At 38.3% G+C, this 24,007-nt stretch overlaps 1 protein-coding gene and 1 pseudogene across 15 annotated transcripts; one reads left to right on the top strand and one right to left on the bottom strand.

Moving 5' to 3' along the window:
* Positions 1 to 1,587: 1,587 nt before the first annotated feature.
* ZNF829 (zinc finger protein 829) lies at positions 1,588 to 23,999 on the bottom strand. Of its 15 annotated transcripts, none has more exons than XM_008540147.2 (6): positions 23,862 to 23,996; positions 23,626 to 23,766; positions 22,981 to 23,261; positions 19,627 to 19,753; positions 19,236 to 19,331; positions 1,588 to 4,084 (listed from the first exon to the last, which is right to left on the bottom strand). In XM_008540147.2, the coding sequence occupies exons 3-6, from the start codon at positions 23,011 to 23,013 to the stop codon at positions 3,105 to 3,107; spliced, it is 1,236 nt and encodes a 411-aa protein (XP_008538369.2). In that variant the 5' UTR covers positions 23,014 to 23,261; positions 23,626 to 23,766; positions 23,862 to 23,996; the 3' UTR covers positions 1,588 to 3,104. The 15 variants fall into 15 exon arrangements, with proteins under 15 accessions (XP_008538369.2, XP_070413684.1, XP_070413681.1 ...); XM_070557583.1 differs by having other exon boundaries at positions 22,981 to 23,033; positions 23,720 to 23,766; positions 23,862 to 23,984; XM_070557580.1 differs by having other exon boundaries at positions 23,720 to 23,766; positions 23,862 to 23,970.
* Positions 13,095 to 16,731, top strand: LOC139073665 (Y-box-binding protein 1 pseudogene; annotated as a pseudogene).
* Positions 24,000 to 24,007: the final 8 nt, after the last annotated feature.

The raw sequence follows: 24,007 nt of genomic DNA, 5'->3' as shown, positions 1-24,007 counted from the left end.
ATTAGTTTGCTGACCCCTGATTTAGAGTTTGATGGTAAGGTTTTGTCAAAAGCATTTGATTTCTTAGTTCAGGTGATGGGTTCAGATTGTGATGAGTATCTATTTTTTTAAATAGACTGCTAGAATAAATTTTCATTTGTACAGACTCAGTACTAAAGGACACTAAATTATAATTTTGTGAACTAGTTATTTTGACATCAGGATTACGAAAAATTCATAGAAACAGATGGTAAGCTTGTTATCGCATTTGATTTGAAAGTTCCTTGAATATTTAATAGATTTTGCCCATAAAATGATCTAGCCTGGTGATTGCTTTAAGTGGCGCTATTTACACGAAAACATTTTTTTCTTCATTTATTGTTTTGGACTATTAAGGGTTTACATTGCTCAATTCTGACATTCTATTTTCCTACAACTATCACATACTTCATCTAGATTTCCAGATATTAGTAAAAATGTTAATCTCTTTAAACATAATCATGTCCATCTATCATTCATGTCTTCATCTGTCTTCTATTTTTCCCCGTCAGAATTACCAGTGTTTGTATCTGTATGTATTTTTTCCTTGAACTATTTTTGCCTTTATTTTTACTGATAACTTTTCTTCTGATTTTGGATTTAGTTTGCTGTCATTCTTCGAGCTTTCTGTCTTGTACATTTTGTTCATTTCTTAATAATCTCTTAGTGTTTAAATACCAGCATGCCTATTGGACTGTACATTTTTATCTGAATACAGATTTGGCTCCTTGCCAACCCTCAAGTTTTTCTACCTAATGTGCTCATTTTCATTCATTTAAACATAATTCAGGGATTGACTACCTTCTTGACTCATGTTATGTGGAGGTGTATTATCAATATTCTGATATTTGTTGGCTATCATTTTAATTTTTTCCCATTCTGGAAAAGAATGTGACCTACATCATGTTCTACTTTGTCGGTGATTATTGAGTTAATATTGTATATCTTTCCCTGCTTTTTTGACAAATGTGTTTTCAACTATTCTCGATATGTAAACAGGGTTTTTTTTTCCCAAGATTTTATTTTTTTCCTTTTTCTCCCCAAAGACCCCCCCGTACATAGTTGTATATTCTTCATTGTGGCTCTTTCTAGTTGTGGCATGTGGGACGCTGCCTCAGCGTGGTTTGATGAGCAGTGCCATGTCTGCGCCCAGGATTCGAACCAACGAAACAGTGGGCCACCTGCAGCAGAGCACGTGAACTTAACCACTCGGCCACGGGGCCAGCCCCTGTAAATAGGTTTTTTGATGGGTATGAAATTATTGTGCAGCGTGAAATATGAGGTGTGAATGTAGGCTTATTAACCCATTCTTTTTCTTTCTTGACTTATTTCTTAGGGTTTTATTTGCTTGTTTTTAAACTCCATGAGGAATAAGGAATAATTTTCGGTGAGAAGCTTTTCTACAAACATTACACCTGCTGGTCTTTTTCATTATGAATTCTTTAATGTCAGCTAAGGTGTATAACATGGTTAAAGTCCCTTCCACAAATAATAATATGAAGATACTGATGCTAATATTGGATAACATTAGCTAGTTAATATATGTTAGTAACAGTCCCAACCACTGTATATTTCTTAACTCATTTAATCCTTGTAGCAATCCAGTACACACAGTAGTATATGTATTTAAAACATTTAAAAAGCAGCACTAATTTTTTCTACAAGTATTTACATATTTGGTTGTGTGTGCACATGAATGTAAGTAAAAATAGTTTTTAAAAAAGGTCTGGAAAGACAAATAAACTGACAGTGATTCAAATGAGGGGATTAGAGCTATTGGCAGTATTTTACAGGGAGGAAATCTTCATCAGTTATTTCAGTACTGAAATGTAAAGTTTGCAGAGAAGAACAAAGAAATAAAGCACTAAAGTTGAACCTGGAAGGCAACTTTTATAACTGCAAAGTTTCAATGGGCACCATAATAATTGTCAGTATTTAGCGAAATGATAACCACAGAAAAGATTATTATGACCCTATTAAAAAGAATGACAAATAAACGTGTACTTACTGAAACAGTAGCAATGATAAAAGCAGGTTATGGTACAGCATGCATGTCATGATTATGGTTACACTAAATAAAATCTGGAAGGATATGCTGTAGTAATTTGAAAGCAGTCATCTCTGGTAGGCTTACAAATAATCTTTATTTTTTTCTTTCTGTCCTCTATGGTTTTTTTTTACAAAAAGAAAATATGAGTTTACAAAAGGAAAAAAGAGCTGCCTTCAAAAACAAAGTTACAATTCTGCCAGGAATTAAAAGACAGCCTGTGTAACACGACTTCCAGTGTAGTATTGGTGGAAACACAGATCTGTAGGCCACAGCACTAGAAAAGATGGCCATAAAACATAAGCTAATATAAACACAAATATGTAACCAAGAAGGAGAAGAAAACAATTGGCAACAAAGGAATTATTGAATAAGTAGTTGTGAGACAGAATCTTTCTTTTTGGGAGGGAGGTTTAATTTAGACCCTGAATTCACAATTTAAAATACATGTGATTAACAAGTTACATAAAAATTGTAAATGCATTAGGAAAAACAATGCTAGAGTGTTATGGGTTGAACTATGTTGAAGTCCTAACCACTGGTACCTGTCAATGTGATCTTACACGGAAATAAGGTCTTTGCAGATGTAATCAAGTTAAGGTAAGTTCACTTGGGTGAGTGCTAATCTAGCATGACTGGTGTCCATATAAGAAGAGGAGAGGAGACACAGAGACACCCAGGGAGATGCACTGTGAAGACGGAGGCAGAGACTGGAGTGATACAGCTACAAGCCAAGGAATGTCAAAGATTGCTGGCTGTTACCAGATGCTAGTGGAAGAGCATGGAACAGATTCTCCCTCAGAGTCCTCAGAAGGAACCTACCAACAACTTTGATTTCGGATCTCAAGGCTCCAAAACTGTGAGAGAATAAATTTCTGTACCCAGTTTTGTGGTACTTGGTACTTTGTTATGGTAGCCTTAGAAATCTAGTACACAGGAAACCTTCAATCATGCATTATCTGGGGTTTTGTGGGTTTGTTTTTTACATTACTTGATTTTTAAAATATTATTACAAAGGTTATAAAAACGGGCCTATCATTCATCCAGTATGAATTCCTTCATGGCGAAGGAGGTCAGAGCGACTACCAAAGGCCTTTCCACATTCCTTACAGTCATAGGGTTTCTCACCAGTGTGAATTCTTTGATGTCTAGTAAGATTTGAGCCTTTATTAAAGGCCTTCCCACATTCATTACATTCATATGGTTTTTCATCCGTATGGATTCTCTGATGTTGAATAAGTTCTGAGCTCTGAATAAAGGCCTTTCCACACTCTTTACATTCATAGAGTTTCTTGCCAGCATGAATTCTGTGATGGTTAGTAAGTGTTGAGGCACTACTAAAGGCCTTCCCACACTCCTTACATTCATAAGGTTTCTCACCAGTATGCATTCTCTGATGTTGTATAAGCCTTGAATGTTGAGTAAAGGCTTTTCCGCATTCTTTACATTCATAAGGTTTCTCGCCAGTATGAATTCTCAGATGTGGAAAAAGTTGTGAACTCTTAGTAAAGGCTTTTCCACATACTTTACATTCATAGGGTTTCTCACCAGTGTGAATTCTCTGATGATCATTAAGGTTTGAGCAGTAATTAAAAGCTTTTCCACATTCCTTACATTCATAGGGCTTCTCACCAGTGTGAATCCTCTGATGTTGAGAAAAATAAGAACTACAACTAAAAGCCTTGCCGCATTCCTTACATTCATAAGGTTTTTCACCAGTGTGAATCCTCTGATGTCGAGTAACAAGTGAGCCACGACTAAAGGATTTCCCACACTCCTTACATTCATAGAGTTTTTCAGCAGAATGAATTCTCTGATGTTGAATAAAGTGTGAGTTTTGATTAAAGGCCTTTCCGCATATCTTACATTCATAGGGTTTCTCTTCATTAATAGTTTTTTGATGTGGAATAAGAAATGTGGGATGAATAAAAGTGGGCATGTCTTCATAGGTAAATATTACTTGACTAAAACGTCTCTTCTTTAGAGATAATATCTTGGTCTCACACACTGATTCCAGATCTGAAAGAAAACATAAAGGCATATGTTCATTTTTCTTATTCTGGGAGAGGTTAAACTTCTAAAAAAGAAATGGGAAGATTAAGCTGAAAATAATATCTGGGAAAGTAAACACTTAGACAGTTCTCAAATAGGGCTAAACAATTTCTAAAACTGATAGGAAAAGCACAGACTTTAAGGAGAGGCAACAGAGGAAGAAGTTGAAGATGGTGACTAGGGAATAAATGATTTCTATAATCCTGAAATTTTGCTATGGATCAGAATCACCTGAAACTTTGGTGAACACACTGTTCAGGGCCATCCTCCACATATACATTGCTATACAGTAATTCTAAGTATACATACATTTATATAAGCACACATGCACAGCATCGTATTGTATGTTTTATAATTTGTGGATGATTCTCAGACCTACATCAAAGGACTACTGAGGAATAAATGTGTTGAAACTTATAAATGGAGGGAGGATCAGCGACTCTCTGCAAAGGGTGTATCGTTGGCAAATTCACATCAGGGGACAGCCTGCACCAAGTCTAAGGTGCTGAATGAAACTGGTGAGAATGATAGACAGGTAAATCTCTTCTGTGGATAGAGCCTGATATGTGTTGGAGATACACTGAAAATAGTTTGCCTTGGAATTCTGTGATGCTGACCTTAGGAGAGAGAGGAATGGAATCTTCAAGTCATGGCAGTGACTAAGAGGAGAGGCAGCTTGAGTGTGAGAAAGAAGAGAATAAAATGGAACGTACTCTGAGAAGAAGAGAGGAACTCCATGTCAACATTTTTCCCCACTCTGCATATGTCTGCCAATGACCATGAAAGTGCTACAAGTATTGATTTTGGGTTGACAAATAAATTTTAGTGAGTAGGTAAATTTGTAAATATGGAATCTCTAAGTAATGAGGGTCAAGTGTACTTTAATTAAAAAGGGACATAATTTCTGTTAAAAATGGCAGACTGTACATGAGTTTACCACTACTTATTCATGAATCTACAGGAAAATCACAGTAAAAGCTTAACAAGGGGACAGGAAAATCCTGCTAGGACAAAGGATACTGGAGGTGAGACAGCAATAACAAAACTTGCAAGCTGGAAAGCCAACGGATGAATGGTAAGTGACTGCAGACCAGAGAAAGTCAAAGTGAGCCTACAGTGGGTGAATTTCACAGCTCTGATTCACAGTGCAGATCCCTACAACTGCACAGGAATTGGAGGTATCAGGCACTTCTAACAGTGGGGGGCACAGAGAATGGTGAAAACCGAAGGATGAGTTCAAAGCCTGTATTAGTAGTAAGACCTCCAAGACCCCCCCCCCCATCCCACAGAGAAGAATGATTATATTTTTTCATTTTTACAGAAACCTAGAAGTTTAGAAAAATGGAACCAGAGGGAATCTGGACTCAGGAATATCAGGCATAGCTGTGGGCATGGGTACTGAATGGAGAACAAAGGATTAACAGAAAATATACGTACTTGTGATATAATAACGAATATATCTAGTTTTTGTTCCCTGTTCCTGGCATACAGCTTCAAAAACCATTGGAATTCCTCACAGGACTGTTTTTGTTATTTACAACAAGCTCCTTTTGATCATACCTGAGTTTATGCTAACGAGGTGATTCACAGGGGGCCCTTAGTTTCAAGGGAGATGCTGGTTGGTCACTCCTACCTACGTAACGAAACTCCAGTGAAAAACTCAGGGCAAGGACTGGGGGAAGCTTCCTGGTTGATGAACCTATCTACGTACCAGGAAGGTGGCACATCCTGACTCCACGAGGACAGAATCTCCTGTGCTTGAGACCCTCCTAGACCTTGCCCTGTGTACCTCTTCATCTAACTATTCATTATATTCCTTTACATAAAATGGGAATCATAAGTACAGTGCTTTCAGGAGTTCTGTGAGTTGTTCTAATGAATTATCAAACCTGAGGGGTTGTGTGAAGCCCTGAATTTATAGTTGGATAGGCAGAAGTGTGCATAGCCTGGAGATCCCACTTGCAGCTTGTGTCTGAACTAAGGGCTGTGTTGTTGGGTACCTTTGCCCTTTAACTTGTGGGATCTGATGTTAACTCCAGGTAGGTAGTTTCAGAATTGAACTGAAGCATAAGACACCCAGCTGGTATCAGAGAACTGGTGTCAGTTCACAATACTGTAATGATGAGACTCTTGCTGTACTGATAATAGGCTCCTAACTCCCTCACCAGGAGAAGCAGTGAAGGTCTCCTTTCATGGGAAAATCATGCACAAGAGAAAAGATCAACAGTTACCAAAAGTGGGCAGTCCTCAGTAAATTAATCCAACCAGATCATCCTAAAGTAAATGAGACCCACTCCCCACTACACAGAGGTTCCAATCATCTTTGTAGTATCTCCCAATTAAAAATGAGCAGTAAGCCACACTATCAGACATTTGAGGAAAGTTTTTAACATGAAAAAGAGCCCAAAAGAGGACAAAGTATCTGTGAGGAAACAATGCAAAGAAGAAAAGAAAATGTCAAAGAAATATAATGAATAACGTCAGAGCAATAACAGATCTGATATCCATTAAATAGGAATAAGATGCTAAATAAAGGAAAACTGAGAAAACACAAGGTTATTAGAAATTGAAAATATAATAGAAATATTTTTTAAAAAATCAACAGTTCCTGTCTAGACCTGAATGTGCAAACTTCTGGCTTCCTTTCTCAACTGACCCTAGAGAAATTATACAGAATTTGGTTTTGTAGAACTGACACAAACTGAAAAAATCCTAGGGAGACTGAAGACTGGTATAAACTTGTGTGTGTTTGTGGGTGGAGGCTACCTGCCTGGACAGGTGGTAAAAGGAGGCAGGGAGAGGCTAGCCTGGAAGCACAAGTTTCTAAATTCTAACTTAGCCTTTCCCTGAACTGCCTTGGGACCACAATGGCCTGTGCCTTTACCACAGAAGTTGGTGGTAACAGCCAATAGACAGCTGCTGAGTCACTGTGTTAACCTGATGGCAAAGAAAAAACGCTGCTGGAGAAAGGAATATGGCTGACCATCCACTCTCAGGCGTCTGCTCCTCTACCTCCTTAACTATGAAAACCCCCAGAACTGGGAGAATACAAAAAAGGGAGGCGGACTCTTCCTGTGGTGCTGCTGCATCTACTCTTCCTGTGGATGATGCTGAAAGATGAAACTCTGATGAGAAGAGTTGCCAGGTGGAGCAGTAGCAAATAAAGTTTATCAGCAGTGAACCTGTAGGTCTTAGGGCTTGTTATGCCTGAGCTCATCTCCTCTCATTCCTTAAATCCACCTGGAGAGACAGAGACTAGGGTCTGGCTCTCAGCCCTTCCCCAGGTACACTGTCAGACAAAGTGGTTGATATCTTCACGGGAACATGAACTAACAGGGCAAAATGGCCACACACCAGAGGGTACAACTGTTGTGAAATAAGACCACAAACTGCCATGATTATCCTGACAGATTCAGAAAAGTTGTATGATGTGGGCAACATCTATTTACAGTAACTCTTAGCAAACTAGCATAGCAAGGTAACATATGTAACTTGGTAAAATTTATCATAACTTTGGCAAATATTATATGTAAATGAAGAAACTTTAGATATGCTCCCTATAACAAGGGGAAAAAAGAAATGGATGCCCACTACCACTGTTACCAACTGAGACAGTCCTAGCTACCATTATAAACAAGGAAATAACAAGTATAAGAACTGGAAGGAAAGAGATAATTCTAATAACATATAGATAATATGATGATCTAACTAGAAAAACCAAGAGAATAAAAAACTTTAAGTTCAGTAAAGTTGTTGGATACAAGACCAACTTACAAAAATTAATAGTATTTCCATTAACATCAGCAGGATGGTAGAATAGGAAGCTCTAGACTCTCCTTCCACCCACACACACATCAATTCAACAGCAATACATGGATCAATTCCCTTTGTGAGAAATCTAGAAACCAGCTGAGAGGCTCCTGCTTTCTGGGCAAGTGTGAAACCAGCCACATCAAAACTGGTAGGAAAACTAGAGACACCCTCTCACCATAACCCTCACGTCTGGCATAATGTCATTGGACTGGGAGGAAACCTCCAGCTTCCAGCTTCTCCCTGAGGACAGAAAGAGTTAGACTGCACATCCAGTGTTCTTCTCCGCAAGCCACCCCAAAGACAGGCTTGTCTCACCTGTCTCAGAACGTAGACTGGACCTGGCATATGGTATGCCCCTGGGGGCTACAGAGAGCAAAGGCACTGGTTTGAAGTAGCACGTGGACACTCACCACAGCTCCTCCCCCAGTTTAATGCAGAGCAAGTAGGAGCAAAACTCCAGCTCCTAGCTTCTTCCAAGGGAGGGAAAGAGTGGACTTTGCATCAAATGTTCCAACTTTTCCAGGGATTGACCGAGGGACTGGCTTCTGTATTGGAGTGCTGATGGGACCTGGCATATTCTAGACACTTGGGGGCCACTGAGAACAAAGAAGGTGATTTGAACTTTCACGCAAACACTTGCCATAGCTCCACCCGCCAGCCCACAGCAGAGCGAGCAGGCAAAAACCACCAGCTCCCACCTTCTCCTTGGGAGGGAAAGAGCTGGATGACACATGCAACATTCTAATTTCTCCTGGAGCTACTTGAGGGATTGGTGCTTGCCTTGGGGTGCTGATGGGACCTGGCATACTCTACACGCCTGGGGGCCACTAAGAACAAAAACAGTGGTTTGGACTAGCACGATGGTTTGAGAGGCTCACAGAAGCTCTGACTGGTGAAGGGTCTTCTCCAGATGAGGCCAATCCATGACGAATGGGACAGGTGGGGGTTTTTTCTAATGTGTAGATACCAATAGAAAGAGTCAAGGAAAATGAAGAAACAAGGAAACACAATTCAAACAAAGGAACAAAATAAAGCTACAGAAAACGACCCTAAAGAAACACAGGTATAGGAATTACCTGATAGAATTTTAAAAACTAGTGTAAATATGCTCAATGATCTCAGGAGAACAATGCAGAACACCTAAGATGTAAAGCAAACTGACAAAAGGGAGACAGAGACAAAAATACAATAATAGTAGAAAACTTGAATAGCTTACTTTCAATAATAGAACAATCAGACAGAAAATCAACAAAGAAACAGTGACTTGAATACTATAGATCAAGTGGACCTAATGACATATACAGAGCATTCTACTCAATAGGAATAGAGAAATTAGAAAATATCTTGAGACAAACAAAAACACAACCTATCAGAATTTATGGGATGTAGAAAAAGCAATATGAAGAGGGAAGTTTATAGTTCCTACATTAAAAAAGAAGAAAGATCTCAAATATACAACCTAACTTTACACCTCAAGGAACAAACTAAACCCAAATTAGCAGAAGGAAGGAAAAAATAAAGAGAGCAGAGAAAAATGAAAGAGAGAATAGAAAAACAACAGAAAAGATCAACAAAACTAATAGTTGGTTTTGAAAAGATAAATAAAATTGACAAACTTTTAGCCAGCCTAAGAAAAAAAAGAGAGGAGACTCAAATAAATAAAATAAAAAATAAAGGCAACATTACAACTGATGTCACAGAAATAAAAAGGGTAAGAGACTCCTATGAACAAATACACCAAGAAACTGGATAAACTGGAAGAAATGGATATATTCCTACAAACATACAACCTATCAAGACTTAATCATGAAGAAATAGAAAGTCTGAACAGACCTATGACTGCTAAGAAGATTGAACCAGTAATCAAAAACCTCCCAACAAAGAAAAGCCCAGGATCAGAAGGCTTCACCGGTGAATTCTACCAAACATTTAAATGGCCAATACCCTGATGAATATAGATGCAAAACTTCTCAACAAAATACTAGTAAACCAAATTCAACAGCACATTAAAAGGATCATACACCATGACCAAGTGGAACTTATTCCTGGGACGCAAAAATGGTTCAACATATAAAAATCAATTAATGTGATTCACCACCTTAACAGAATGAAGGATAAAAATTACACAGTCATCTGAATAGACGCAGAAAAAGTACTGATAAAATTCAACAACTTTTTATGATAAAAACTCTCGACAAACTTAGAGGGAAATTACCTCAACATAATAAAGGCCATATATGAAAATTCACAGCTAATACCATACTTACTGGTGAAAAACCAAAAACTTTTCCACTAAGATCATAAAGGCAAAGATGCCCACTCTCGCCACGTCTATTAAACGTGGTAATGAAGCAATTTGGCAAGAAAAAGACGTAAAAAGCTTCCAAACCAGAAAGGAAGAAGTAAAACTGTCTCTGTTTGCAAATGACATCTTATATACAGAAAACCCTAAAGATTCCACATTAAAGCTGTTAGAACTAAAAAACAAATTTAGGAACCAGCCCCATGGCCAAGTGGTTAAGTTCAGCGTGCCTCACTTTGGTGGCCTGGGTTTGGTTCCTGGGTATGGACCTACGCCACTCGTCACTGGCTATGCTGTGATGGTGGCTCACATACAACATAGAGGAAGACTGGCAACAGATACAAGCTCAGGGCAAATCTTCTTCAGCAAAACAAAACAAAAAGAGCTCCCACACAGCAAAGGAGACAATTAACAGAGTGAAAAGGCAACCTATAGAATGGGGGAAAATATTTGCCATCCAAATATCTGATAAGGGGTTAATTTCTAAATATATAAGCAAAAAAACTAATAACCCAATTAAAACATGGGTTATGGTGTTAAACAGACATTTCTCTAAAGAAGACATACAAAGAGCCAAGAGGTATATGAAAATATGCTCAATATCACTAATCACTAGGGAAATGCAAATCAAAACCATGATGAGACATCACCTATCACTGTTATAGGCCTATTATCAAAAAAAAAAAAAAGTATTGGTGAGGATGTTAAGAAATTGGAACCCTTGTATACTATTGGTGAGAATGGAAAATGGTACAGCTCCTATGGAAAACAGTATGGAGGTTTCTCAAAAAATTAAAAATAGAACTATTATCTGATTCATCAATCCTACTTCTAGGTATTTATCCAAAAGAATTGAAATCATGATCTTGCAGAAATATTAGCACTCCTGTGTTAATCACAGCACTATTCACAATAGCCAAGATGTGAAAACCACCTAAATCCATAGATGGATGAATGGATAAATAAAATGTGGTATATACATACAATAGAATATTATTCAGCCTTAGAAAAGAAGGAAATCTTGCAACATTTGACAACATGGATGAACCTTGAATACATTATGCTAAGTGAAATAAGCCAGTCATGGAAGGACATATACTGCATAATTTCACTAATATGAGGTATTTAAAAGGGTAAAACTCATAAAAACAAAGAGTAGAATGGTGGCTGCCAGGGGCTGGGGTGAAGGGGACATGTGCAGCCACTAATCAAGAGGCATAAAGCTTCAGTTATGCAAAGTGAATAAGTTCTAGAGATCTGCTATACAATAGTGTGTCTATAGTTAACAATACTGCTTTACACACTTACAAACCTGTTAAGAGGGTAGATCCCATGTTAAATGTTATTCCACAATAAAATTTTTAAAAAGAAAGAAAAAAACACCAAAAAAGTAGTTGTATGAATTTATAACCCACCAGCAGCTTATGAGGGTGCATACTGCTCCACATTCTTACCTATTTTACTAACGTCAGACTTAAATTTTTGCCCATGTTGCTGGTGTCATAATGGTATCCTACTGCAGTTTTAATTTACATTTCCCTGATAATGAACAAGATTAAGCTCCTCTTTATGTGTTAAAAAGTTAATAGTATTTCTCTGCACCAATAATACCAACTAGAAAATTATAGATGCTCACAATAGCAACAAAATCTATTTAAAAAAATCTACATGCGGCTGGCCCTGTGGCCAAGTGGTTAAGTTCACGTGCTCTGCTTTGGCAGCCCAGGGTTTCGCCAGTTCGGATCCTGGGCGCGGACATGGCACCGCTCTGTCAGGCCATGCTGAGGCGGCGTCCCACATAGCACAGCCAGAGGCACTCACAGCTAGAACATACAACTATGTACTGAGGGGTTTTGGGGAGAAGAAGAAGAAGAAAAAAAAAATCTAGAAAGCAACTGAACTAAGAATAATAAACTTGCTATGGAGAATAATTTTTAACATTAATAAAATAGATTAAAATCACCTGAAAGAATCAAGAAACATTTTATGCTTCTGAACGGGACAACTGAATATTATAAGATGTCAATTCTCTCGAAATTTCTCTAGGAATTCAAAGTAATCTGAATCAAAAGTCTAGTTGGATTATTTTAATGACGCAAATTTATTCTAAAATTTCATATGGAAAAGTAAAAGTAAAACTACACTGGAGGCTAAGTAAATCTTGGCTATGAAAACCAAGAGCAAAGGAGGGTTGCTCTTTCAGATACTAAAAAATACAAGCCACAAAAATGAAGACACTCTAGAACTGGCATTACCTTAGAAGAGGAAAATACAGCGCTGAGATAGACTTATATATTAGAATTTATTATCTAATAAAGATGGCACCAGAAATCAATGAAGAAATCTCAAATTCTTTAATGGATGGTAGAGGGGAAAATGGTTCAATTTATGGGGGGAAAATAGTCCTGGATCCCTGCCTTACATCACCTAAATGGATTAAATACATAATGTGAATGGTAAAGCCATAATTTTAAAAGGAAACATAGGAGAAAATCTTTGTGAAAAATGGAAAAGGAAAGATAACTTACATAAAACTCCAAAAGTAGAAACCATAAAGGAAAAACATGAATTGAAAACACATCAAAAATTAAGGATTTCTGTTAAACACCACAGATAAATTTAATGCACAGTAGACTAGGAGAAGATACTTGCAAATTAAAAGGAAGAAGTTAGTGACCCCAATAAAAATACTGATAAAGGTTATTAACAAGCCCAAAAAGCTAATAAGCATATTAGCTATTCATACTTACTAATAATTAGAAATGCAAATGAAAGCAACAATGAAACATCACTCTTCACTTATTAGACATGGGAAAGTAGAAAGCTGGATAAGTGTGAGCGGGGACATAGAAACTCTTACGCATGGCTGGTGGAGGTATAGACCAGTGCTACCATTCTCTAGAGCCATCTGCTACTACTCAGTTAAACAGATACATGTCCCACTTTTGGGCATACAGTCACATGCCATATGATGATGTTCTGGTCAACGATAGACAGCATATACAATGGTGGTCCTGTAAGATTAGCACCAGATAGTGTAGATATGTAGCAGGCTACACCATCTAGGTTTGTGTAAGTACACTCGATGATGTTCACACAACGACAAAATCATCTAAGGGGCATTTCTCAGAATGTATCCCTGTCTTTAAGTGATGTGTGATTGTATTTCCCTGTTAAGGTAAATTATCTAGAATTGAAAATAATGCAAAATTAATACTGCATGTCTTTTCAATGTCATACCAGTGTATCATCTAACAGGTCCATTCAAGGATTATTTAATTCTCTGGGGAAATGCACCTCTATTTCCCTTACTATTTACTACTCATTAGGGCCTGGGCTCTGTTAAAGTTAAACGTTAAATTCAAAAAGACTGAGAAGTTGTTTTCTGGTGGAAAAGATACGATAAAAGAAAGGATGAAACCTGAAGGGTCTTATTATCCAGTGAGACAGTAACTAGTTTTTGTATCCAACTTACTATGTCATTCCTTCTTTGGGGGACAATATGAACTCAATCTCTACTAGATAATTTGTACCAGCTTTACCATTCCTCTGGTTCTCTCATTAAGGAGTTATATAAATCTTTCAAACATGCCTATCATACATTTATAGGAGTCATGTTTAACTTTTGAGAAGTTTTGAAAACATTATGCTGTGGTAGTTCTGAAGGTCCCACTGAGATGTCCAAATGGACTCACCTGCAGGAGTCTATTACACTGTGTGACTTGAGAAGTGTAGCTCACAGGCTATTTAAGCATGTCTTCTTTTCTTGGCTGCTTCCGTAGATCCCTAGCAATAATAAAACCCTACTTTCATTCACCCTGTTTCTCTCCACCACCCCCTCTCCACTGTGTTTTGGGTTTTGTTTTGGGGTTTAGTTTTGGTTTCGGTTTGTGCAAGGCTGGTAAATTATAAGGATTAGGAATCTGATTTTATGTGATTTCTGTAGGGATGATGGAAATCTGTTCCAGTTATCTGGGGATCCATTCTCTCTTAAGTAAGACAACTGAGAATCTGGATTGTTATCTTTCTTGTGAATCTGTTTGTTTGTAATATCTTGTCTATTGGAAAGGAAAAAAGATGTCAAAGATCTGCACTGGCGTTCTTTAGTTCTCTGCTTATTCTGTCTTACCATCAATTGTAGAACTGAAGTTGAGAGCTCTCTGTCTACAACTGAGAAAATTTTCACCTATCAATAGGTGAATGTAAAACATCTCCCTATTCCCAGAGTGTTAATAAACTTAATTGTGAAGGCTCTTAAATTAAAGGAGTTCACACCAAAAGCACTAGCAACCAAAGAAAAATAGATAAATTGGGTTTCATGAAAATTAAAAACTTTTGTGCCTCAAAGGCTACAATCAAGAAAGTGAAAACCCACTAAATGGAAGAAAATACTTGCAAATCATATAGCTGATAAGAGACTTGTATCTAGGATATAAAAATAACTCTTACAACTCAATAAAAAGAGAAAAAACCCAATTAAAAAGTGGATGAAGAACTTGAATAGATATTTTTCAAAGAAGATATGCAAAAGGCCAATAAGCACATGAAAAGACGGCCAGCATCATTAGTCATTAGGGAAATGCAAAACCACAATGAGATATCCTTCAAACCTACTATGATGGCTATAATAATAAAGACATTAAACAAGTACTGGTGAGGATCTGGAGAAACTGATGATGGTATGTAAAATGGTGCAGCTACTTAGAAAACAGTTTGGCAGTTCTTCAAAAAGTTAAACTGAGTTACCATATAACCTGGCAATTCCATTCCTAGGTATAAATCTGAGAGAACGGAAAAATAGGTCCACACAAAAACTTACACACAAATGTTCACAGCCGCATTATTTATAATAGTCAAAAAGTGGGAACCCAAATGTCCATCAACAGATGAATGGATAAATAACATGTGGCAAATCCATTTAATGCAATATTATTTGCCAATAAAAAGGAATGAAATACTGATACAGACTACAACATGGATGAACTTTTTCCAAGGTTTTCACATTTTGCTAAGTGAATGAGGGCTGTCACAAAAGACCACATATTGTATAATCCCATTCATATGAAATGTCTACAAGGGGCAAATCCGTAGAGACACAGAAAGTAGATTAGTGGTTGCCTAGGGCAGGAGAGGGGTAGGGGAGTGGTGGCTGGAGGTGATAGCTAAAGGGTACAGGGCTTTTTTTGAGGTGATGAAAATGTTCTAAAACTGAGTACAGTGATGGCTGTACAACTATGAATATACTAAAAATCAGTGAATTGTACACTTTAAATGGGTGAACTGTATGGTACGTGAATTATATTTCAATAAAGTTGTTTTTAGGAAAAAAAATTAAAAGAGCTCTACTCTGATTGGTTCATAGAGACCAGGGGTTTGCCAACTTTTCTGTAAAAGACCAGACAGTAAATATCTTTGTCTCTGCAGGCTATTAAACACTATCGTTGTAGTACAAAAACAGGCGTAGAAAATTTCTAATATTTTGAATGTGTTAGTCTTAAAAAATAATCTTGCCTCACCAAAAAAACAAAACCTCACAAACTTCAAAAGAAGAGCTAGCTCAAAAAAAGAAATTAAAAAACAAATTTAAGAATCCAAGTTTCGAGTTCCAGCGGTAGTGGGAGCGGAGGGCAGACGCAAGAAAGCCCTGAGCAGCCCCGCCCCCGCCGCTGGCCTGGTCACCATCATACCCCGGGAGGAGCCGCAGCCGGCCCCAGTCACCATCACTGCAACCGTGAGCAGCGAGGCCGAGAGCCAGCAGCCGCCCGCTGCCCGCCCCCCACCCTACCCTCACCGCTGCTGACACCAAGCCCGGCACCACGGACGGCAGTGCAGGGGGGGCGGCGGTCTGGGCGGCCTCACACCCGTAGCGCCTGCCGGTGGGAACCAGAAGGTCATGCCAACGAAGGTTTTGGTAACAGTAAAATGGTTCAAGGTAAGAAATGGATCTGGTTTCATCAACAGGAATGACACCAAGGAAGACGTATTTGTGTACCAGACTGCCATGAAGAAGAATCATCCCAGGAAGTACCTTCACAGTGTAGGAGACAGAGAGACTGTGGAGTTTGATGTTGGTGAAGGAGAAAAGGGTGCGGAGGCAGCAAATGTTACAGGTCCTGGTGGAGTTCCAGTGCAAGGAAGTAAATACACAGCAGACTGTAACCATTACAGATGCTATCCACGCGGCAGGGATCCTCCACGCAACTGCCAGCAGAATTACCAGAAGAGTGAGAGTGGAGAAAAGAACGAGGGATCGGAGAGTGCTCTCAAAGGTCAGGCCCAACAGCGCCGGCCCTACCACAGGCGACAACGGCTCCCATCTTACTACATGCGGAGTCCCTGTGGGCGTCAACCACAGTATTCCAATCCTCCTGTGCAAGAAGTGATGGAGGGTGCTGACAACCAGAGTGCAGGAGAACAAGGCAGACCAGTGAGGTAGAATAGGTATTGGGGTTATACACTAGGATTCTGCAGGTCTTAAATAATTATCTTTGTGTAAAAAAAAAAGAATCCAAGTTTCAAGGGTTTGAGGTGAATCTTTAGACAAATCAGACTGATTTACTTTTGGTTTTAAAATAGCTATCTTCCTCTTGACTTTACCAGTGTAAAGTATAACATTTAAGATTATAAAAACTGTAAAATTATGTGTTAAACTAAATTGAATTATAATCCTTTCAAACTTTTTGATATCAAAAGTAATTGTGTTCCTCTGTAGCGTGTCAGCTTAAATATAATACCCAAGATTCTTAGTTAACTTAAGATCTTGCTCATTAAATAAGGAAAATCAATGGATAACCTTTGGAAAGCTGAAAGATTTCTAAGATAAAATATTAAAACAATGGTCCCCAAGGATAGTTTTAAAACATATACCATTATTATTTAATATGTATAACTATTATTTTTTATGTCAGAGAGTGGCTACACCTCTGGGTAATGTAAACAAACACATCCATTTTTGTCCTTTTTACAAGGGCTTAAAAGGGATGTAGCTGGCTGTGGGGATTGGTATCACATGAGCTAAGGATGTTTCTAGTCTGTTAAAAACATTTATGTATGACAGTTCTCAATTACGTACCTCCCATATTTTTCTGTGGTTAAAAATTATAATTAATATGGGTCATTGAGACCATCTGGGAATAAGTTAGGAGAGATGTAATGGGAAATGTTTTTATCAAAAAAATAATAGTTTTGCCTTAAGCCAGCTGCGCCAAAATGTGAAAAAGATGGTGTAGCTATAAAAGACATGTAGCTATTTTAAAATGTTAATTCTCCAGAAAATGATGCATAAATTCATTTTAACCTCAATAAAAATGTCAACAGCTATTTTTTGCATTGTGAATATTAATAAGCTGATTCTAAACTTTATATGAAAATGCAAAAGATGAAGAGAAGAAGCAAGGAGAACTTGCTCTACCAGATAACAAAACTTATTACATGCTACAGTATTATTATAGTGTGGTATTGGGATGAGGGTAGACAAATAAGCCAATGGAACATAATAAAGTCCAGAGACAGACTCAAAGATATAGGAACACATGATTTATGACAAAGGTAGCCTTACAAAGAATGGAAAAAAGATAGACTTTTCAATAAACATTGTTGGTCAACTGGAAGTTCACATGGAAACAAATGAAATTTGACCCCATATCTCACACTATACACAAATATCGACTCCAAGGAACTGTAGATCTAAATGTAACAGGTAAAACAATAAAGCTACTAGAATATAATGCAGAAAATATCTTCATGACTTTGGGGTAGGCAATGATTCCTACACAGGACACAAAAAAGCTACAACTATAAAGGAAAAGATAGATAAGGTTGACTACATTAAAATTAATAACATCAAAAGCCAACATTAATAAAAAAGTAAGCTACAGAGTGGTAGAAGATATTTACAAGGAGTTCATATATGGAATATATAAAGAACTCCTTCAAATCACTAAGAAAAAGACAGACAACCCAATGAATTTAGCCAAGAAACAAACAGGCAGGTCACAAAACACACACATACACACACCCAGAATGGCTAAAATTAAAAGGTCTAACAATATCAAGAATTGGCAAGAATGCAGAACAATGGCAACTTTCATGCTGCTGGTGGAAGTATAAATTGGTATAACCACTTTGAAAAACTGGCATTATCTATTAAAGTTGAACATACACATATCCTATTACCTAGTAATTCCACTCCTAGCTATATGCCCAAAAGAAAGGTGTATATATATATATGTACCAAAAGGTATGTACAAAAATGTTCACAGCAGTATTACATATAATAGCTAAAAACTGGAAAACAACCCAACTGTCAATAGTAGAAAGGATACATAATTTATAACAACAACATACAATACATAATATAAAATATATTCATAGAATGGAATACAACATAGCAACAAGAATGAACCAACATCAGCTATATGCAATATCATAGATGTATCTGATAAACATAAAGTTGAGCAAAAAAAAAAAAAAAACAAGGCAAAAGAATAAACACTGTATGACTCGATTCACATAAAGCTCAAAAACAGGCAAAATTAATCCATGGTGTTAGAAGTCAGGATGGTGTTTATTTTGAGAGAGGACAAGGCGGCTAGTGATTGGGAAGGGACAGAGTTTTTTAAAAAGTAAAGAATTTTTTAAAAAGTAAAAATGGTCAACAAAGTTAATAAATAATTGGAAAGAAGATAAAATAAAAGCCAACACAGAGACAAATATACACAAACGTATGTGCTTCTTAGGGTGTGAATATCTACCGTTATACAAGTCTAAATGCAGCAAATCCTATGAAGAAGGAATGAAATCTAAAATGTAGGTAGAATAACTTGTCTTGGAAATGAAGAAGGAAGGTACTTGCCACACTGGAATGGGAAGAAAGTAAAGAGAAAAGAAAAGCAAGATAGCTCCTATGGAAGAGGCCTTAGGTCTTTGAGGGGAGTTTCCTGATAACATCCTACAGATAGTATCTCCTAGGGTTCTGCTCCTGCCCTATCATCTCTCACTTACCTGAACAAAGGCCTCTAGTCAGCTCTCTGTCAACCATCCAGGGCTCTTTTCCTTGTTCCAATAAGGAGATCACAGCTGGCTTAGAATTGGAAAGTCCTGATCACAAGAAAAGACATGGGACATGGTTATGCTGTTGGTGTCCCAGATATCAGATCCAGTCCCTTGGTGATCAAGAGATGCCACTACAGGAAGGACCAGAGGAAGATGAAGCTTCAGCTGAAGCCCACTGGAGCTGCCCATTTCCAACTCTTCCATTCCATTCCAACTCAAACCATTCCTTGGGGAACAGGGAGCAGAAATTTAGCTGGTTACTTGAAAAGAATAATTCACAATGGAGAAAGGAGACATTCCCGAGGGCAGACTCCAAATTTTGGGAGATAGTTATCCTTACCAACTGAAACCAGGTTGCTGAAATTCTCCAACATCACTTCTTTGTATAAATTCATCTGACCAGAGTCCAGGCATTCCCATTCCTCCTGAGAGAAGTTTACAGACACATCCCTGAACATCATTGACCCCTGAAACAACAAACATGCTTTCACAATGGAAGGAGAGAAGAAAAAGATGGTAGTAGAGGAGACGGTAGAGGGCTCTAAAGAAAAGGACAAAGACTGTTAAGCAAATTGAAGGGGCAGGAATCCTACTACCTCAGTAGAAGACACATCTCCCATGCACAGAGGGATACATCCAGGAATGTGCAAACAGAGTGAACTTTTCCTCTGAGAAGAAATAGCAAGCATGCAGCTCAATGCCTGACCGTAGTAAAGTCTGCATAAATGCGAGTTCCTTCCCCCTTTCCATCTTCCCTTTAAGCCCCAAGAGAGGAAAAAATGTCATGGACTTTAAAAAAAATCTTCCAATATACTTAAGCCTCAGCTCAGAGAAAAGGCTTAAAATGAAACTTACATATTACTACACTCAACTAGAGGCTGTAATCAGCAAAATGAGACTGATTCGGTGACTGAAAACAACCAAAGGATACCAAAGAGTGATCAAAACAATTATAAGGACTGCACAAATTTTTATCCAGGGCAACAAAAAAATTAGCCCATAAAGAGTTGAGAGTGGAAATTATGGGGAAGATACTTTCTTTTGCTTGCTTTCTATGGAGTCCTGCTTATTTCAAAGTGCTAGTTATAAGTCAATTTGGTTTTCACCTGCAAAAAGTGATAACCTGGGGCCAGCCTGCTAGCATAGCAGTTAAGTTCACATGCTCTGCTTTGGCAGCCCGGAGTTCGAAGTTTGGATTCCAGGCAAGAACCTCCACACTGCTCATAAAGCCATACTGTGGTGGCATCCCACATACAAAACAGAGGAAGATTGGCATGGATGTTAGCTCAGCAACAATCTTCCTCAAGCAGAAAGAGGAAGACTGGCAACAGATGTTAGCCCAGGGCCAATTTTCATCAAAAAAAAAAAAAGTTATAATCTTACATACTCTTCTCTAATTTTTAATACAATTTTTTTCTCTTGTCTATGTAGTTTAGTTGATACCTACAGAACAATGTTAAATAACATTGGTAATGTTGTATATCCTTGTCTTTTCTCTGATCTTACTGGGAATGCTTCAGATATTTCCTGATGAAGCATTACATTAGCTTCTGAGAACAAAATTCATTTTATTCCTTTAAAAATTTATTTTCTACTATAGTATACTAGCTCCCTAGAGTTATTCCCATTAATATTGGGCAAAAATATTCACTATAGAGATGGTAAGAGTAATTACAGGCTGATAGCAGAGGGGAACAAGATATTCTATTTCGGCTTTGCACGGGAGAAGGGGTTGCAAAGACTCAGCCCTCTTCTAAAGAAATTCAGATAGAAAGGCCTTGAGCTGAAGAGATTTGGGGAGACTGATTCTTATCCTTATTTTCTTTGCCTCTGTACCAAACACATACATTTTAAAAACTGAGAGTGACCCACTCAGTTCTAAATTTATACCTTGAGAAAACCCTCTCCCTATTCTAAGTCCTCTCCCTTGATACACTCTAACTTTCAGGTAAGAGAATCAGAAGATAAATGGATAGCCTTATGATTTAGTGAGTTCCCCAAGATTAGAAGTGTTGAAACACAAATGAATAAAGTTATTTTTACTACTAGTTGGGAGAATAACCCAAAAACTCTAGCTACCTGCCACACTCTCTGCCTCTTCCTGAAACAAGGCAATGTTCTTTTGCTTAATATTGCTTTGATTTGAGCTGTTAAGTGTCAACTCTAAAAACCAAAAAGATTAAGAAATGAAAAAAGAAATAATGAGAAATACCAACCTATGTGTAACTAGAGCCTGAGAAGGAGAAGAGAGAAAATGGGGCAGCAACAATCTTTAAAGATGGCTGAGGATTTTCCTGAACTAATAAAAGACATTTATTAGTAGACATTTATTTATTAGACATTTATTTGTAGCTAAATTCAAAAACCCCTACAAATTCCAAGCAGATAAATAAAAAGAAATGCACACTCAGGCACATTATACGAAAATTATGCAAAACCAAAAACAGAGAGAGGAAGTCTTATGCCAGAGGAAGAAAAGCCAAATTATCTTCAAAGGATAGAGGAGCTAGAATAAACAAGACTGTGTGATACTGGCACAGGGATATACACATAGATCAACAGAACAGAACCAACAGCTCATATACATACCCATGCACATACGGACACCGGATATATTTGTGGACTAGTGGGAACACAATTGACATTCTAATATATGGTGCCGAGAAAATTTGGATACTCATAAGGGAGAAAAAAACCAACCCTGACCCCTACTTTACACTATACAGAAAAGCCAGTAAGAGGTGGATTAAATATATAAATGGGAAACGCAAAACTTAGAGCTTTAATCATATATATGGGAGAATATTTGCATAACCTTGGGACAAGGAATGATTTCTTAAATAAGATACAAAAAGCACCAACCAGAAAGGAAAAACAAATTGATAAATTTGACTTTGTTAAAAAAATGAGGACTTCTATTCATAAAACCACCTTAAAAAAAAAGTGATAAAACAATCCAAATAGAAAAATATAAACAATAAAGGACCCATATCTAGACTATATAAAGAACTCCCATGAATCCAGAGAGATAATCCAAGAGCAAAACAGGTAAAAGATCTGAACAGGCATGTCACAAAAGAAACCCAAATAGGGAATAAACATATGGTGTTTAATCTCATTATTAATCATGGAAATTCAAATTCAAACCTGTGTGTATAAATATGTGTGTCTGTATAAATAAACAAATATTTAAACCTTTCAGTCTGATGCAACTGACCTAAAGAAAAGGATAAACCATACCTCATTCATACAAAGAAATAATATGTACCTTTGAAAAATGGTATTTTACAAAAACCATTTGACGACACGGGAGAATGACACTTATCAGTGAAAATGGAAGATATAAAAGGGTAAATAAAGTATAATTTGATTTTGGAAAATACAGCAAAATATTAACATTAGTTAATTAGAGTGGTCACATTTTTTTTTTCTTGGTAATTCTGTGTTTTTGAAACCTCTAAAATAACCATGCTTTTATTTTAAAATCATAATAAATATTGTATTTAAAAAGAAGAAAACTCAGCAAACGGAAGTGGAGCATTTTCCAAATAAGTAAACATTAGGTATATGGGAGGTATTGGGCTTTAATACCAGGCCCAACTATCCTTTCTCCAATGGGGAAACTATAGGGATCGATCTTTATTAAGCATTAACTTTCAGAAGAAGGACAGCAAAGAGGAAACCCCACACACACCTTGGACATTGATTGTAGAAGTTCATCATGCATTCTTTCCTTCTCTTCTGCGTCTGGCCCGGAGAAGGGTGGAAGCAGGAGAGGAGAAAGTAACTGTGAGACACCAGGTTTTTCTAGTCGCTCAAACTGGTCAGGTCAGAGGTCAGCCGTCAGCCCCCATCACACACAGGGAATGGAGATCAGAGGAGAATGGGGTATTCTGCCCAATCCCAGTGTCTCAGGGAAAAGATGAGGTCACTGCTGTCCACGGCTATAATCTGACCAAACGTCACAGGGGTTTCCTAGGGACAGAGTTCTGGAGTCACAATCGCACAGTGACAGGAGCCCATACCCACACACAATGCGACATACATTAAGCAGAGTCATACTTAAATGGACACGCATGCCACACACCCCCACACAGAGCCACATACGGTAACACAGTCACAATCACACACTCACCACGGAACACACACAGTTACACCCACAGTGCCGCAGGGTCACAATCACATACAACCACAGGAACACACAGTCACAACCCCACAATGACAGGCATCCTACATCCGCACACAGGTCTCAGTGTCACGATCTCTCTCCTAGACAATCCCACAACTTCCCCTCTTCATGCCGCTCCGCCCGCACAGGCGCGAAGTTCCAGGTCCGTACCGGCCTCCGGTCTCCTCAACTTAGGCCTTTCGAGTCTCCCGGGGCGGGAACCTGCAGAGTTGAGCCGGTTCCCCAGGGGCCCACGAGTTCTCACCTCACGGATCTAACGGTCCCGCCAGGCGTGACGAAACGTTCGAGTTCCTGCGAGAAGAGCGACGGGCCGCCTGAGCCTCTGGGAAATGTAGTCCAGAAGGCGACGCACGGCCGACCTCTCTCAGCGCCCGGCCTGGGCCCACCTGAAACTACTGCTCCTGCAACTCTCAGCGCCCTCCCGGGTCTCAGAGTTGCGAGGCAGAGAAGCCCGGCGTGCTCCGGCTGAACCTCCGCTGCGGACCCGGCGCACCCGCTCCGTCACGCAGGAAACAGAACATTTTGGCCGGAA

The sequence above is a fragment of the Equus przewalskii genome, chromosome 9, assembly GCF_037783145.1.
Source record: "Equus przewalskii isolate Varuska chromosome 9, EquPr2, whole genome shotgun sequence".
Taxonomy (NCBI): Eukaryota; Metazoa; Chordata; class Mammalia; order Perissodactyla; family Equidae; genus Equus; species Equus przewalskii.
Note: the sequence above shows the minus strand (reverse complement) of the source record. Positions and strands in the feature narration are given on the sequence as shown.